The sequence below is a fragment of the Ranitomeya imitator genome, chromosome 6 (assembly GCF_032444005.1).
Source record: "Ranitomeya imitator isolate aRanImi1 chromosome 6, aRanImi1.pri, whole genome shotgun sequence".
NCBI classification, from domain to species: domain Eukaryota; kingdom Metazoa; phylum Chordata; class Amphibia; order Anura; family Dendrobatidae; genus Ranitomeya; species Ranitomeya imitator.
In genome coordinates, this window is record NC_091287.1 from 139,388,092 (window position 1) to 139,402,946 (window position 14,855).

The following is a 14,855-nucleotide window of genomic DNA, read 5'->3' on the forward strand; positions in this document are numbered from 1 at the left end:
TTGATAATTAAAATCAATAATGGTTATATAGGTCAAAAAAAGACATACGGTAGATCCACCCGTTCTACGTTCTCTATCTCTAGATTTATAACCCACAGTGGCTTTTGTTTTGAGAAGAGCATCCAGCCCCTTTTTAGATGCTTTTATATAATCTGCCACTACTACATCTTTGGGAGGGAATTCCAGTGTGACTGCTCTAACTGTAAATAAGCCTTTCCTATTTAACTGCCGGAATTGCTTTTCCTCCACACGTAATGAATGTTCCTGTCCCTTGTAAGCTCTTTGGAAGGAATACCTCAACTCATTAAATCTTTTGCAGATCTTGACGGCACGGACTACTTCCGCGATATGCTTAAACTTATGACTGGTCCCCATTGGTGTTTCAGTGTTGAGACATGTACAGTATATGTGCCCATCTGTGTCAGTCTATATTACAGACTTGTTTTGCATTATCTGCTTTTTTTAATTTGATTTTTATTCAGTCTAAACCAACAGACATATGCTTTTCTTTCTCTTGCTTTGGCAGCCGTTGCTTAGCATTTGTTAGTTTTCGTCGCTGTTTTACCCTGTAATTGTAATCATCAGAATGTGTTAGGAAATGATCTAAAGCACACAATATAATGAAGATATTACTGATTTGCAGACATTTCCTCATATTTTCCAGGCTGATGGACTGACAGGGAATATGCGGCTAATTTGTTATCATGCGGCTTCCCTGCAGTATTACTAGAATGCTCCCATTTGGGAAGGTTGTCGTTATGGGAAACTAATCTTTGTAGTTCCTCTAATACATTAGTATGTACATTTTTTCAATGTGAGTGAATGTATAAAATTAATATTTTCTGGATTTCAATTTCTGGTAACGGAATAGTATGTGGAAGAACAATAGGATGTGTGCTCTCGACGTATGTGTGAAAAATTATGTAAAAATACAGGAATGCAGTACTCATTGCATCCTTTGATTTTTGTATTCTTCTGATGGTTGCTATGGCAAACATTCTTTTTTTGTATGAACAATCTTCAATATGCTGCCGAATCTTGAAAACATCACAGTAGCTGATTACTTCCTATGTCCTTAGAGCAAATCTATCCATCTCCGGACACGGCTGTTTTAATATACTAGATTCTCCTTAAAGGAGTTGTCCAGGATTTTTTTTTTTTTTGACAATGGGCCTAAAAACTAGCATGCAGGGTAGTTAAACTGGTTGTCCACTACATTGTATAATGCCCCCACCAATTTACACCTTGTAAAGAAGTATTTTTGTAAATACCTCTTGTTGCCATCTGTGCCTGTGAGCGGCGCTGTCGCTGACCGCTCACTTGGCACCATGTGACACCAGCTATAGCCGCCGATCACGTCAAGTTCCAGAATCCCTTGCATCACCTGGGCGTGACCCAGTCACGTGCACCCCTCCTGAGTGACTGGGATGTGGGCGGAGTTTCACCGCACGTCACAGCTCAGTATCCAGTGCTTTCTGGCGGTGAGGGAAAGCAGAGGAGAGAGGGAAAGCGCACGGTGGATGCTGGACGTGCGGTGAAACTCCGCCCACAGCCCAGACAATCAGGAGGGGTGCGCACGACTGAGTCACGGATTCTGGAACTAGACCTGACATCAGCGGGTATCAGTGGCGGCTGCAGCCGGGGTTGTGTGATGCCGAGAGAGCGGTCAGCGATAGCGCCACTCACAGGCACAGAAGGCAACAAGAGATATTCACAAAAATACTTCTTTACAAGGCTTAAATTGGTGGGGGCATTATACAATGCAACAGAGGCAACAGCCTACCTGTTCTACCCGCCACTGGCTCAGAGCAGTCACCGACTGCTCCCGCTGGCAATTCAGCCACATGAGCAGAGCAGCTCTTCTTCCAGGCTGCTCTGTAGATGGGGCTTTACTGCCAACATCATGCTGATTGACAGCCGGCTCCTCGCGGGTAGGCAGCAGGGAGCCAGCTATCAATCAGCATGACGTCAGCAGTCATGCACTGTCAACAGTGCAGAGCAAAGAAGAAGAAGCTGCTCTGTCGACATGACGTCAGCAGAGGCTGTTGAATCGCTGGCAGGAGGGGTCTCTGACCGCTGTGAGCCAACAGAAGTCAACACTGGGCACAAAAGGCAGGTAGTTAGCATCTTCCTGCTTGTTAATTCTATTTTGTACCATTCCTCTGTTATTCTAGAAAGAAAGGTATGAGCTAAGGGTTGTTACCAGTTGGGGGGAGGGGTGTCCCTGCATACTGTCCAGCCATTGTTGCCAGTGTTAGACTATGCAGGGACACACCCCTTTGACAAAAGGAATGATAACGGGCAGTTGGCAATGTATACATTTCTAGAAGGAATCACAAAGGAACTGAACAACGTAGAGTTATAAGGAAAGGTGTTCCAGAATTGTTATCTTATGGGGAATACAATTATTTGCAAAAACAGTCTCGTCAAGAGCGCTGACATATCTTCTTTAAATCATTTTAGCAGTATTTTTTTTTCTTTTCTAATTTCAGGCTTTGGTTAATTGGGATCCTGTAGATCAGACCGTGCTTGCTAATGAGCAAGTGGATGAAAATGGATGCTCGTGGCGCTCTGGAGCAAAAGTTGAGCAGAAGTATTTAAAACAGTGGTTCCTAAAAACAACAGTGTATGCGAAGGTAAGATGCAAGAAAAAGACCGCTCACTTACATTTTGCAAGCCTTTTGGGCCTGGTATTTTCTATTATGTATTATATTGCATCTAATGCGCAAAATAATATAAACCAAGAGCGAACATCTTTGAAGGGAATCTGTCAGTAGGATCAACCCTTCTAAACCGTCTATATGAGCATGCAGGTCACAGAAAGCTGAATAAAATGATACCTTCATGTCTGCAATCCAGAGAAATCCACATTGTTCTTAACCTGTAAATGAGCTGTTAAGATCTATGGGTGGGGCAGAGATCTTTCAAAGTATCAACTTTCTATGACATACATGGCGATATATATAGATGGCTTTGAGGGGTTGATGCTTCTGACATATTACCTTTAAGATTAATTTACTTAAAGGAGTCCTACCAGAAAAGTCCATTGTACTGTTATCTCAGATGGCACAAAAATATTATGCTGTTTAGCTAATGTCATCTAGCAGAAAATCCATCAGACTCCTAGTAATGAGTGTGCTGTATTTGTAAGGGAGGGCTCACCTGTCTCCTTCTGTCCTGTCATCCAAAGTTAACCTGCTTGAATCTCAATTGTGTATCAAAGGTTTTTTTTTTCAAGTTTGGAAGTTATCCCCCATCCATGAGGTAGGGTCTAACTTCCTGCTTGCTGGGGGTCTGAGTACTGGGAGTTTTCGAGAAGAAGGGCTGTAGAGCGACCCATGTGAATGGTGCGGTGGTTGATTATGCGCATCGCTGCTCCATTCATTCTTACTTGGAGTACTGAAGACCAATGGAGCCCAGCACTCGGCTATCTCCAGGGGTCCCATAGAGAATGAGTGGAGCGGATGTGCACATGACTGGCCAACACTCCATTTACACAGGGCTTCTCAGATCCCCCAATTAGTGAGGGTCCCAGTCAGTTCATACTAGGTGATGATCCCACCTCACCTCCCTGCACAATGACCTCTGCACAGGTCAAAGAATGGCTGGAACACTCTCCTGTGGAAGTCAATGAATATCTTCAGACTATAGGTTTCCATGGTCCAAATGATTGCAGTACAGCATATTGTTTAATACTGTTAGGCTAAGTTCACACTGGGCGTTTTTGCTGCTTTTTTCTGCAGCAAAACCTGAGTGCTTGGCAGAAAAGAAGCAGCGGCAAAAACTCAGGTTTTGCTGCATTTTTTCATGCGTTTTGTACCATTCAATTCAGTGGGTCAAAAACACTGAAAAACGCTGAAAGAAGTGACGTGCGCTATCTTCAAAAAAACATGCAAAGCACAAAATACTGATGACAAAAATGTGTGTGCCTGATATTTCTGAAATCTCACAGGCTTTGCTGGTACTGTGAAAAGGTCACTGAAAATTAGCATAAAAAAGACCGCAACAAAAATGCCCAGTCTGAACTTAGCCTTAACAATTCATGCAAAATGTCTGCCTCCGTAATCTTGTCTGGAAAATAGAATAAAATACGTTAAAAAAAATAAAACTGATTGCACAGAATCCTATTTATTTGTACTTGATTTTGATTGGTAAAAGTAAAAAAAAAATCTATAAGTGACACATTGCCTTCTAAGGGATCGCCCAACAACTGCCCTGCTCAGCGACCTGCCGAGGTGTGCTCAGTATTTCTGAGGATTTCACACCGGTGTGGGTGAAGGCTGGAGGGAATTGGTTAATATTTAGTTTCCCTTCTGTACTAATGCGGATAACACATTACCAGCAGAATTGTGGCACTTCTTCTTACTAATAGACACACATCCAGGGAACATGGAGAGGAGAAAGTAACTTGTAGTATTGTAATTCAAATCAGCAGCTTTGCATGGTTTAGAATCTTGGGCAGACATAAGCGGTTGCCATGGTGACCGTTCTCCACATGTTGGGCTTTGATGCTAAATATCTATGTTTTCAGGAGCTTTGTGATTGTCAGCAATTGAGTTACCCTGTGGAATACAGTGAGATGTCTCCCAGTAGCAGCTAGTGCTCTTTAACACCGTCATTGCCAGATGTGATAGATGTTAGGGCAAAGTATAAAGCATTGTGAAGGGTATTTGGTTTGCATATATAGTGTATTTGTGTCTGTGTGTATATATATATATGCTTTTTATAATAAACAATCTACACACCCTTGTTTAAATGTCAGGATTAACATTGACATTTGTATAAAAATTTTTCCTTTATTTTTTAGACCTTTTAGTTGCCTTGAATCAGCGAGCGATTATCTGAACGCTTATACTATATACTGCAATACTGTATATTACGTTATGTAGTAAACATCACAGTCTACTATTGATTTTAGCTTATTACTGAGCTTCACAAAAGTACAGAGATTGCAGTGAAGGGGAGGTTGCCCTGGTATCCCACTGTTGTCATGTGATCGTTGTCAGTAATTAACAGCGGCATTTGAATGGTTAACAGCAGAGATCAGAGCTGAGCTCCGCTCGCTGCTGTTTGAAGGAGATGCTGCCTTTATAACATACCCAACATCTACAAGTGGAAGGAGCTCAGCTCTGACTTACATGTACAGTGGGGAAAATAACAATTTGATACACTGCAGATTTTGCAATTTTTCCCAACTACAAAGAATGGAGAGGTCTGTAATTTGTATCGTAATTATACTTCAACTGTGAGAGACAGAATCTTAAAAATAAAAACAGAAAATCACATTATATAATTTTTAAATAAATTGCATTTTATTGCTTTAAATACCATATATACTTGAGAATAAGCCGAGATTTTCAGCCCACGTTTTTGGGCTGAAAGTCCCCCTCTTGGCTTATACTCGAGTCATACCCAAGGGTCGGCAGGGGAGGGTGAGCGGGGGCTGTCTAATTATACTCACCTACTCCTGGTGCGGTCCCTGCACATCCCTGGCTTCTCAGCGCCCCAACTTCTTCCTCTACTGAGCGGTCACATGGTACCGCTCATTACAGTAAAGAATATGCGGCTCCACCTCCAATAGGGGTGGAGCCACATATTCATTACTGTAATGAGCGGTAACAGTGACCGCTCAATACAGGAAGAAGCTGCGGGGGAACAGGGACTGCACCACGCCAGGAGCAGGGGAGTATAATGGGGAGGGGGAGCGCTGCGCGATATTCACCTGCTCCTCGTTCCGGCGCCGCTCCGTCTTCAGCGTCTTCTGCAGTGACGCTCAAGTCAGAGGGCACGGTGACGTGGTTAGTGCGCGCCCTCTGCCTGAGCGTCAGTGCAGAAGACGCTTTAGATGGAGCGACTCCAGAACGAGGAGCAGGTGAATATAGCAAGTGCCGGGGGGCCTTAGCGATAGAGAGGTGAGTATGTGATTTTTTTTTATCGCAGCAACAGCAAACGGGGCAAGTGTCTGTATGGAGCATCTTATGGGGCCATAACGTTTGTGCAGCACTATATAGGGCAAGTGTCTGTATGGGGCCATAACGTTTGTGCAGCACTATATGGGGCAAGTGTCTGTATGGAGCATCTTATGGGGCTATAATCAACATTTGTGCAGCATTACATTGGGCAAATGTGTCATTATTAACCTTTATGCAGGATTATATGGGGCATATTTTCATATGGAACATCTTATGGGGCCATCATAAACTTTATGGAGCATTATATGGGGCTCCTGATTTATATAGATATTCAAAAACACTTAACCTACTGATGTCTCAATTAATTTTACTTTTATTGGTGCCTATTTTTACTTTTGACATTTACCGGTAGCTGCTGCATTTTCCATCCTAGGCTTATAGTCGAGTCATTAAGTTTTCCCAGTTTTTTGTGGCAAAATTAGGGGGGTCGGCTTATACTCAGTTCGGCTTATACTCAGGTATATACGGTAAGTATTTGATCACCTACCAAGAATTCTGTCTCCCACAGACCTGTTAGTTTTTCTTTAAGAAGCCTTCCTGCTCTTAAATCATTACCTGTATTAATTGCAACTGTTTGAACTCATTACTAGTGATGAGCGAGTATGCTTGTTACTCGAGTTTCTCGGAGCATGATAGGGTGGTCTCCGAGTATTTCAGCGTGCGCGGAGATTTAATTTATGTCAGTGCAGCTGCATGATTTGCAGCTGCTAGACAGCTTGAATACATGTGGGGAATGCCTGTTTGTTAGGCAATCCCTACAAGTATTCAAGCTATCTAGCAGCCGCAAATCATGCAGCTGCATTGACAAAAACGAAATCTCCAAGCATGCCAAAATACTGGGAGACTACCCGAGCATGCTCCGAGAAACTCAAGAAACGAGCACACTCGCTCATCACTACTCATTACCTGTAGAGATGGGCGGACACCTGGATGATTGGGTCCGGAGGGTTCAGCCGAACAGGTACAAAAGTTCTGGCTCCGGTACTAGAAGAGTACCTAGACAGGGGCTTGAACATCCAGTGTTTGCCATGCTGTCATGTGTATGATGCGGCAAACACCGCTTCTGATCGGTCAGAAAGCTGTGGTTCCCACACTGTCAAAAGACAACGTGAGCGCTCAGCTGTGATCAGAGGTATAAAGTTTACCTCCGGTCACTGGTGGCAGCTGATGGGACTACAGCTCCCATCATCCGGCACCTGCTGCCGCTAATAACAGCAAGAGCAGGAGCGGCTGATGGGTGTATTCATTAGCCGGCTCCTGCGTTGTAAAGAAATAATTAAAAAGAAAAAAAAACTGGTATTTTTGATAACTCATAGCTGGGGGCTGCAACCCTCAGCTGTCAGCTTCAACAAGGTTGTCAAGAATAGAGGGGTCCCCATGCCATGTCTATTAATTTTTTAAATAAGTAATTTAAAAAACGGCGTGAAGTCCCCTCCATTTTTGACAACCAGCCTTGCTAATGCGGACAGCTGGGGGCTGGTATTCTCAGGCTGGTAAGGGGCCCTGGATATTGGCCACCCCCCAGCCTAAAAATAGCAGCCCGCAGCTGCCCAGAAAAAGCAGATCTATTAGATGTGCCAATTCTGCCGCTTTGCTCAGTTCTTCCCACTTGCCCTGTAGTGGTGGCAAGTGGGTTTCATATTTGTGGGGTTGATGTCTCTCCATGGCTTAGTAATGGAGAGGCATCTATAAGACACTTATCCATTGCTAATCCTATATCCATGTAGTTATTCATCAGGAAAGGAGAACCTGATCCCCGATCCCGCCCTGCTAATCCCTTCTAGGAACCCTCATAAATAAGAAAACTTGGAGTGGATGCATTCGAGAAATCCGTAGGTTTGCTTGGAGTTTATTTTTCCTTAGTAATCCTGTAGTTGTATTGTAAATAAAGACACAGCCAGAATAAAGTATTTTATTAGAAATAAAACAAAACACATTTTACTTTTTTATTTAAAAATAACAAACACAGTTATACTCAACAAACGACTATTCCACCGATGCCCTCGTTCTCCTTTAATAAACCAAAAATAAAAAACAACAATATCCCTCACTAGTCCGTCATTCTGTCCAACGTGGTAATCCATGTCTGGGGGAAAAGCAGTTTTTAACCTGGACAGTGCCAAGATGCAACCGTCCAGGCTGAGAATCTGTGGTGAATGAGCTGCTGCAAGAGCAGCGTCAGTAACCAGCGGTGACATCATCGTGGTTACCGCTGGTCAGTGAGGCAGCGTTCCCAGCAGGACTGAACTGCAGTGACCTCGGTGAGATCGCCGCTAGCACTGTGAGAAAAACTCAGAGAGGCCATATTAGACAAAACATCTAAACAAGCCAGCCCCGTTGTGGAAAAGCATTCTTTGGACAGATCAAACTAAGATTACCTGTACCAGAATGATGGGAAGAAGAAAGTATGGTGAAGGCTTAGGGTATGTGTCCACGTTCAGGATTTTTCATCAGTATTTGTAAGCCAAAACCAGGAGTGGAACAATTAGCGGAAAAGTATAATAGAAACATATGCACCACTTCTGCATTTATCACCCACTCCTGGTTTTGGTTTACAAAAACTGATGGAAAATCCTGACCAAATCCTGATGCAATCCTGAACGTGGACACATACCCTTAGAACTGCTCATGATTCAAACCACACTACATCTGGTGTAAAACATGGTGGAGGCTATGTGATGTCATGGGCATGCATGGCTTCCAGTAGTACAGGGTCACTAGTGTTTATTGATGATGTGATTGAAGACAGAAGCAGCTGGGAGAATTCTAAACTGTACAGACAGAGCTCAGATTCAACTAAATGCAGAAAGGTTGATTGGACTGCAGTACAGATGGACAATGACTGAAAACACTGCAAATCCAACTCAAGAGTCTTTAAGGCGAAGACGTGGAATATTCTTCAATGGTCAATCACCAGATCTCAACCCCATCAAGAATGTATTTTACATTAAGACAAAACTTAAGGCAGAAAGAAACACAATCAACAATTGAAGTCAGCTGCAGTAAAGGCCTGACAAAGCATTGTAAAGGAGGAAACCCAGTGTTTGGTGACGTCCATGGCTTCCAGACTTTAGGCGGTCATTGCCTGCAAAGGATTCTCTACAAAGGATTAACCCCTTTACACCCCAAGGTGGTTTGGACGTTAATAACCAGGCTAATTTTTATAATTCTGACTTCTTTCACTTCATGAGGTAATAACTCCGAAACGCTTCAACGGATCCCACTGAGATTGTTTTTCGTAACGTACTTCATGATAGTTGTAAAATTTCTACAATATAACTTGTGTTTATTTGTGAAAAAAATGGAAATTTGGCAAAAATTGGGAAAATTTTGCAATTTTTAAACATTGAATTCTTATGCCCTTAAATCAGAGATGTCACACTAGAGTTAATTTCCCACATGTCGACTTTACAACAGCACAATTTTTTAAACTAAATTTTTTTTCTAAAGAAGTTATAAGGGTTAAAAGTTGACCAGCGATTTCTCATTTTTCCAACAAAATGTACAAAACCACTTTTTTAGGGTCCACATCATATTTGGAGTGACTTTGAGGGGTCTATATGATAGAAAATACCCAAAAGTGACACCATTCTAAAAACTGCATCCCTCAAGGTGCTCAAAACCACATTTAAGAAGTTTATTAACCCCTCAGGTGCTTCACTGGAAGTTTTGGAATGTGGAAAAAAATTAACATTTCACTTTTTTCACAAAATATTTACTTTAGACCCAATTTTTTTTTCACAAGGGTAGCAGGAAAAGTGGACTCCAAAATTTGTTGTGCAATTTCGCCCTCAGCATGCCGATATCCCATATGTGGGAGAAAACCACTGTTTGGGTGCATGGCAGAGCTTGGATGGGAAGGAGCGCTATTTGACTTTTTGAATGCAAAATTTGCTGTAAGAATTAGCGGAAACCATGTCACGTTTGGAGAGCCCCTGATGTGCCTAAACAGTGAAAATCCCCCACATGTGACACAATTTTGGAAACTAGACCCCCTCAGGGAACTTCTCTAGATGTGTGGTGAGCACAGTGAACCTCCAGTTGTTCATAGAAGTTTATAACGTTGAGCCATGAAAATAAAAAAAATCACATTTTCCTCACAAAAATGTTCTTTAGCCCCAAATTTTGCATTTTCATGAGGGTAACAGAAGAAATTGCACAGTGAAATATGTTGTGCAATTTCTCTTGAATACGCAGATATCTCGTATGTAGGAGAAAACTACTGTTTGGGCGCACAGCAGGTCTCGGAAGGGAAGGAGCATCATTTGACTTTTTTATTGTAAAATTTGCTGGAATCATTAGAGGATGCCATGTCCCATTTGGAAAGCTCCTGATGTGCCTAATCAATTAAACCTTTCCCCACAAGTGACACTTTGAACCCCCAGGTGCTTCACAGAAGTTTATATAGTTGAACCGTGAAAGTAAAAAAAAATCACATTTTCCCCACAAAAATGTTATTTTAGCCCCAATTTTTTTATTTTCACAAGGGTAACGAGAAATTGCACCATACAATATGTTGTGCAATTTCTTCTGAATATGCCGATACACCATACGTGGGGGAGTAATATTTTAGAGGCACAGTATAAAGCACAGAAGGGAAAAAGCGCCATACTGGAGTTCAGATTTTGCTGGAATGGTTTGAGGGTGCCATGTCACATTGGCAGAGTCCCTGAGGTGCCAGAACAGCAAAAATACCCCATATGTGAACTAATTTTACAAGCTACACTCCCCATTGAATTTATCAAGGGGTGCAGTGATCATACTAACACCACATGTGTCTCACGGAATTTTATACCGTTGAGTGGTGAAGAAAGAATATATTACATTTTTACCACTAAAATGTTTTAGCCCAAAGTTTGTAATTTTTCTAAGGGCTAAGAGGAAATTTTTTTTACAACAAACTGAGGTCCATTGTTTCTTGAGTGCGCCAATACCCTACATGTAATCGGGAAATATTTTTCAGGCACAGTGCAAAGCTCAGAAGGAAAGGAGCACCATACTATAGTGCAGATTTTACTGTTATGGTTTTCGAGAGCCATGACCCACTAGGAGAGCCCTGAGTTGCCCGAACAGCAGAAACCCCATAAGTGACCCCATTTTACAAACTATACATCTTAACAAATTCATCTAGCGTTGCAGTGATCACATTGACACAAGTGTGTCGCAGAATTTTTTTTACCATTGGGCAGTGAACAAAAAATAATTACATTTTTAGCCCCAGATTTTACATTTTTACACAAGAAGTGGGTAAAAATGTCATCAAAAATTGTCCCATAATTTCTACTGAAAGTGGCAATCGCCTTGATATGGCTGTACATTACGCTTAGCCATACGGAGAGACTAGGGAGGGATGATGCATTATTTGCCTCCTGGAGAGCAGATTTTAATAGAATAGTTTGCGGACTCCATACACAGAGCCCCTAAGTGCTAGAAGAGCAGAATCCCCCCCCTGAAGTGACCCCATTTAAGAAATTATATTCTTTTGGGAATTTATCTACAGGCGTAGTGACGATTTTGATACCATGGTTTGTTTCCAGAAACAAGCAGCAATGAATGTTGCTGTGTAAAAATTGCAAACTGCTGTTGTAGTGACCAGTACATCGTAGTGACAAGTGCCCAGCTCATGCTTCTGGAGATATTCACCGGTAAGTTATGCGGAAATTCTTCACTTCAGAAATGCCAAACATGTTGATGCTCTATGTGGTTTAAGCACACTGTGGGGCTCAGAAGGGAGGGAGGCCTTTGGATTTGGGAACGCAGAATTTGCTGAATTTGTTTTGAGAGGAGAGAAGCCATTTTGCTTTTCTAGAGCCTTTGTGCTACCGGTAACGTGGAAGAGCCTATATTTCCATGGATGACGGACCTGTGGATTGACTTAAAGCTTTTGTTATAAACATTTTACATAACGTTTGGAATCACATTTATCCAGCGTTCTACGCTGAGCACTTACATCGGGGTTTCCTTCTAAATCTCTGAGTGACATGATTCAGAGGAAACCCCCAAGGGATCCAGTCACTACAATGAGGCAGCAGACTTACTCTGGACTCCATCTGGCCTCTGTTCAGTGTTATCCTTTTCAGAAGTGCACAAAATTCTGGCCGACGGCACGTTTATGCAATCCTAAAAAGACGGACACCACCGGATCACAGGTCACACGGTGTCCTCAATTCCTCCATCTGACTCACTATAGGGAATCTTCAGACGGTTGTTCCGTCTGAACCACGTACAGAGAAGTACACGGAAACTCCGGTGTCAGCGCAGAGCCCAAAATAAATGTGAGCCAAGCCTTACTGCAATCTTTGGGAGGCAGAATGAACGAATCAATAGCTGGTGAAGAATTGGTTTTATTTTTTTTTTACACCGTTCCTCGTGTGGTTTAAGTGATATGGCGACTTTATTCTTCAGATTGGTGCGATTACAGCGATTCCAGATTTATATCAAGTTTTTTTATGTTTGGCTGCTGTCACACACTAAAAAAACCCTTTTTATTCATAACCATATTTTGAGAGTTATAATTTTTCTATATTTCGGCCCACAGAGTCATGTGAGGGCTTGTTTTTTGTGGGACAAATTGATGTTTTTATTGGGACCAATTTCAGACACGACATTTTTTGATCCCTTTCTATTCCGATTTTTGAGTGTGAGGTAAAATTGATAAGGAAGTTTTATTCTTCGGGTCAGTACAATTACAGTGATACCCCATTTATATTGTTTTTATGTTTTGGCGCTTTTACACAAAAATGATTTTATGGAAAAAATAATTATTCTGAGAGCTATAACTTTTTTTTTTTTTCCGCTGATGGAGCTGTATGATGGCTTGTTTGTTGCTGGAGAAGATGACGTTTTCAGCAGTACTATGTTTACTTATATTCGTCTTTTTGATCGCTTTTTATTCCACTTTTTGTTCAGCGGTATAATGGTAAAGCATTGCTTTTTGCCTTTATTTATGGTGTTCACTAAAGGGGTTAAGTAGGGGGAACGGTTTTATAGGTCTGGTCATTCCGGATGCGACGAAACCAAATATGTAAACTTTTATTGTTTATATTATTTTTCATAAAACTATTTATTTATGGGCACAAGATATTTAGATTTTTTTTATTATTTTGGGATTTTTTTTTTAGATTAAAAAAAATATAAAAACCTTTTATTTTACTTCATCCCACTATAGGACTTTAATTTTTTGCAGGCTGATCACTGTCATAGCATAGATATGCAGCAGCATCCCTATGCTATGCAAACTGTCAGCGCTGCGTTGACAGACAAAGTTGCCTGCTCATGCTTTGAGCATGATCAAGCAAATTTGCTAGCTCTGATGACACTGATTTTGTCATGATGACATCGGGTCACCATGGCAACGATTGGGACTACGCGATGACGTCGCAGGGTCTCCGATCCAAGGGCAGAGGGGCTTTCTTCTCTCTATATGAAGAAAGAAGAGAAAATATGCGGCACTCACCCCAATTTAGCAGTGGAAAATGTGAACTTTAATGGAGAAAATAAGCAAATACATACATCCGTCAGGACATCAGGTAAGCAGGAGGGTGCGGTATTGGAGCTTGGATGACGGCCGTTTCGCATGCTAGGTGCTTCGACGGGTCTTCTGGACCCGTCGAAGCACCTAGTGTGCGAAACGGCCATCGTCCAAGCTCCAATACCGCACCCTCCTGCTTACCTGATGTCCTGACGGATGTATGTATTTGCTTATTTTCTCCATTAAAGTTCACGTTTTCCACTGCTAAATTGGGGTGAGTGCCGCATATTTTCTCTTCTTTGTTCATATATGGACTTCTGGCTCACATTTTATATGCAGAGCACCGCAACCCCTAGCATTCGTGACGCCTGACGTTTGGGATTCCGTTACCAGTCCTGCTTGCTGGATATTGTATCGCTCGAGTGCTGTCCTTTTCTATATACTTGTAGCGGCTTTCTTCTCTCTGCCTGCTCTTGAAATTCTGCAATCGAGTTCGATCACAGCATTTAGGGGGTTAAAGTTCCGGGGCCTTCTGTCAGAATCAGCAGACACCCAGCTGCGGTCATGCGCACACATCTTCTGTGCGTGCAAAATCTCCGGAACGTATCCATACACCCCAGGTCAGTAAGTACCAGGTCACAGGGACATATGGATACGTCTTTGGTGGTAAAGGGTTAAAAATGGTCTTTTTATTTATGGTAAAGTTAATTTAACCAATTGCTTTTGAGCCCCTGAAATGAGGAGGCTTTATAAAAAAAATGGTTACCAGTCCTAAACATTTCACAGGATATTTTTGTTCAACCCCATGTCATCTGTTTTATTTTAATTAAAAAATAATAGCATGCAAAGCCCAAATCACGAAGATTTGGTCACTGTCCAAATATATCTGTTCCTAAGTGTATATCATTATAGAAAAATGCCTCTATCTCCACTTATCTGAATCCAGTCCTCCTGCCCTTTTCATCTCCCAAACTGATAATTCACCCAAAATTAATTAGTAGAGTTCAACTCCAGAGAAGGCATAGCTTTACATTTTAACTAGGATCAAGGTGCAACCATTACCCATATAGGTCAAAAAAGAGGGAGAAGGAGGAGCAGGCACTAGGTTCTATGATATCTCCATATGCTGCATACAGAAGAAGTCCTGCACCCCATATCTCTCTGCACTTCGCTTTGAAAAGCAGCAGCAGAATGGAGGACAGTAAGTACTGAGCAGTGTAGTGGTCAATCCACTAGGATAAAATACACTACTACTGCTTCTTTTAACCCCTTCCCGACCCATGACGCCACGTAGGCGTCATGAAAGTCGGTGCCATTCCGACCCATGACGCCTATGCGGCGTCATGGAAAGATCGCGTCCCTGCAGATCGGGTGAAAGGGTTAACTCCCATTTCACCCGATCTGCAGGGACA

The 14,855-nt window shown here is 42.1% G+C and overlaps 1 protein-coding gene across 1 annotated transcript in view; it reads left to right on the forward strand.

The window, feature by feature from the left end:
- LARS2 (leucyl-tRNA synthetase 2, mitochondrial) overlaps positions 1-14,855 on the forward strand; it is a 294,954-nt gene that overhangs the window by 172,542 nt on the left and 107,557 nt on the right. Inside the window, exon 7 of the mRNA XM_069730157.1 lies at positions 2,493-2,636. Coding sequence (XP_069586258.1) covers positions 2,493-2,636 — 144 coding nt within the window. The remainder of the gene's footprint in view (positions 1-2,492; positions 2,637-14,855) is intronic.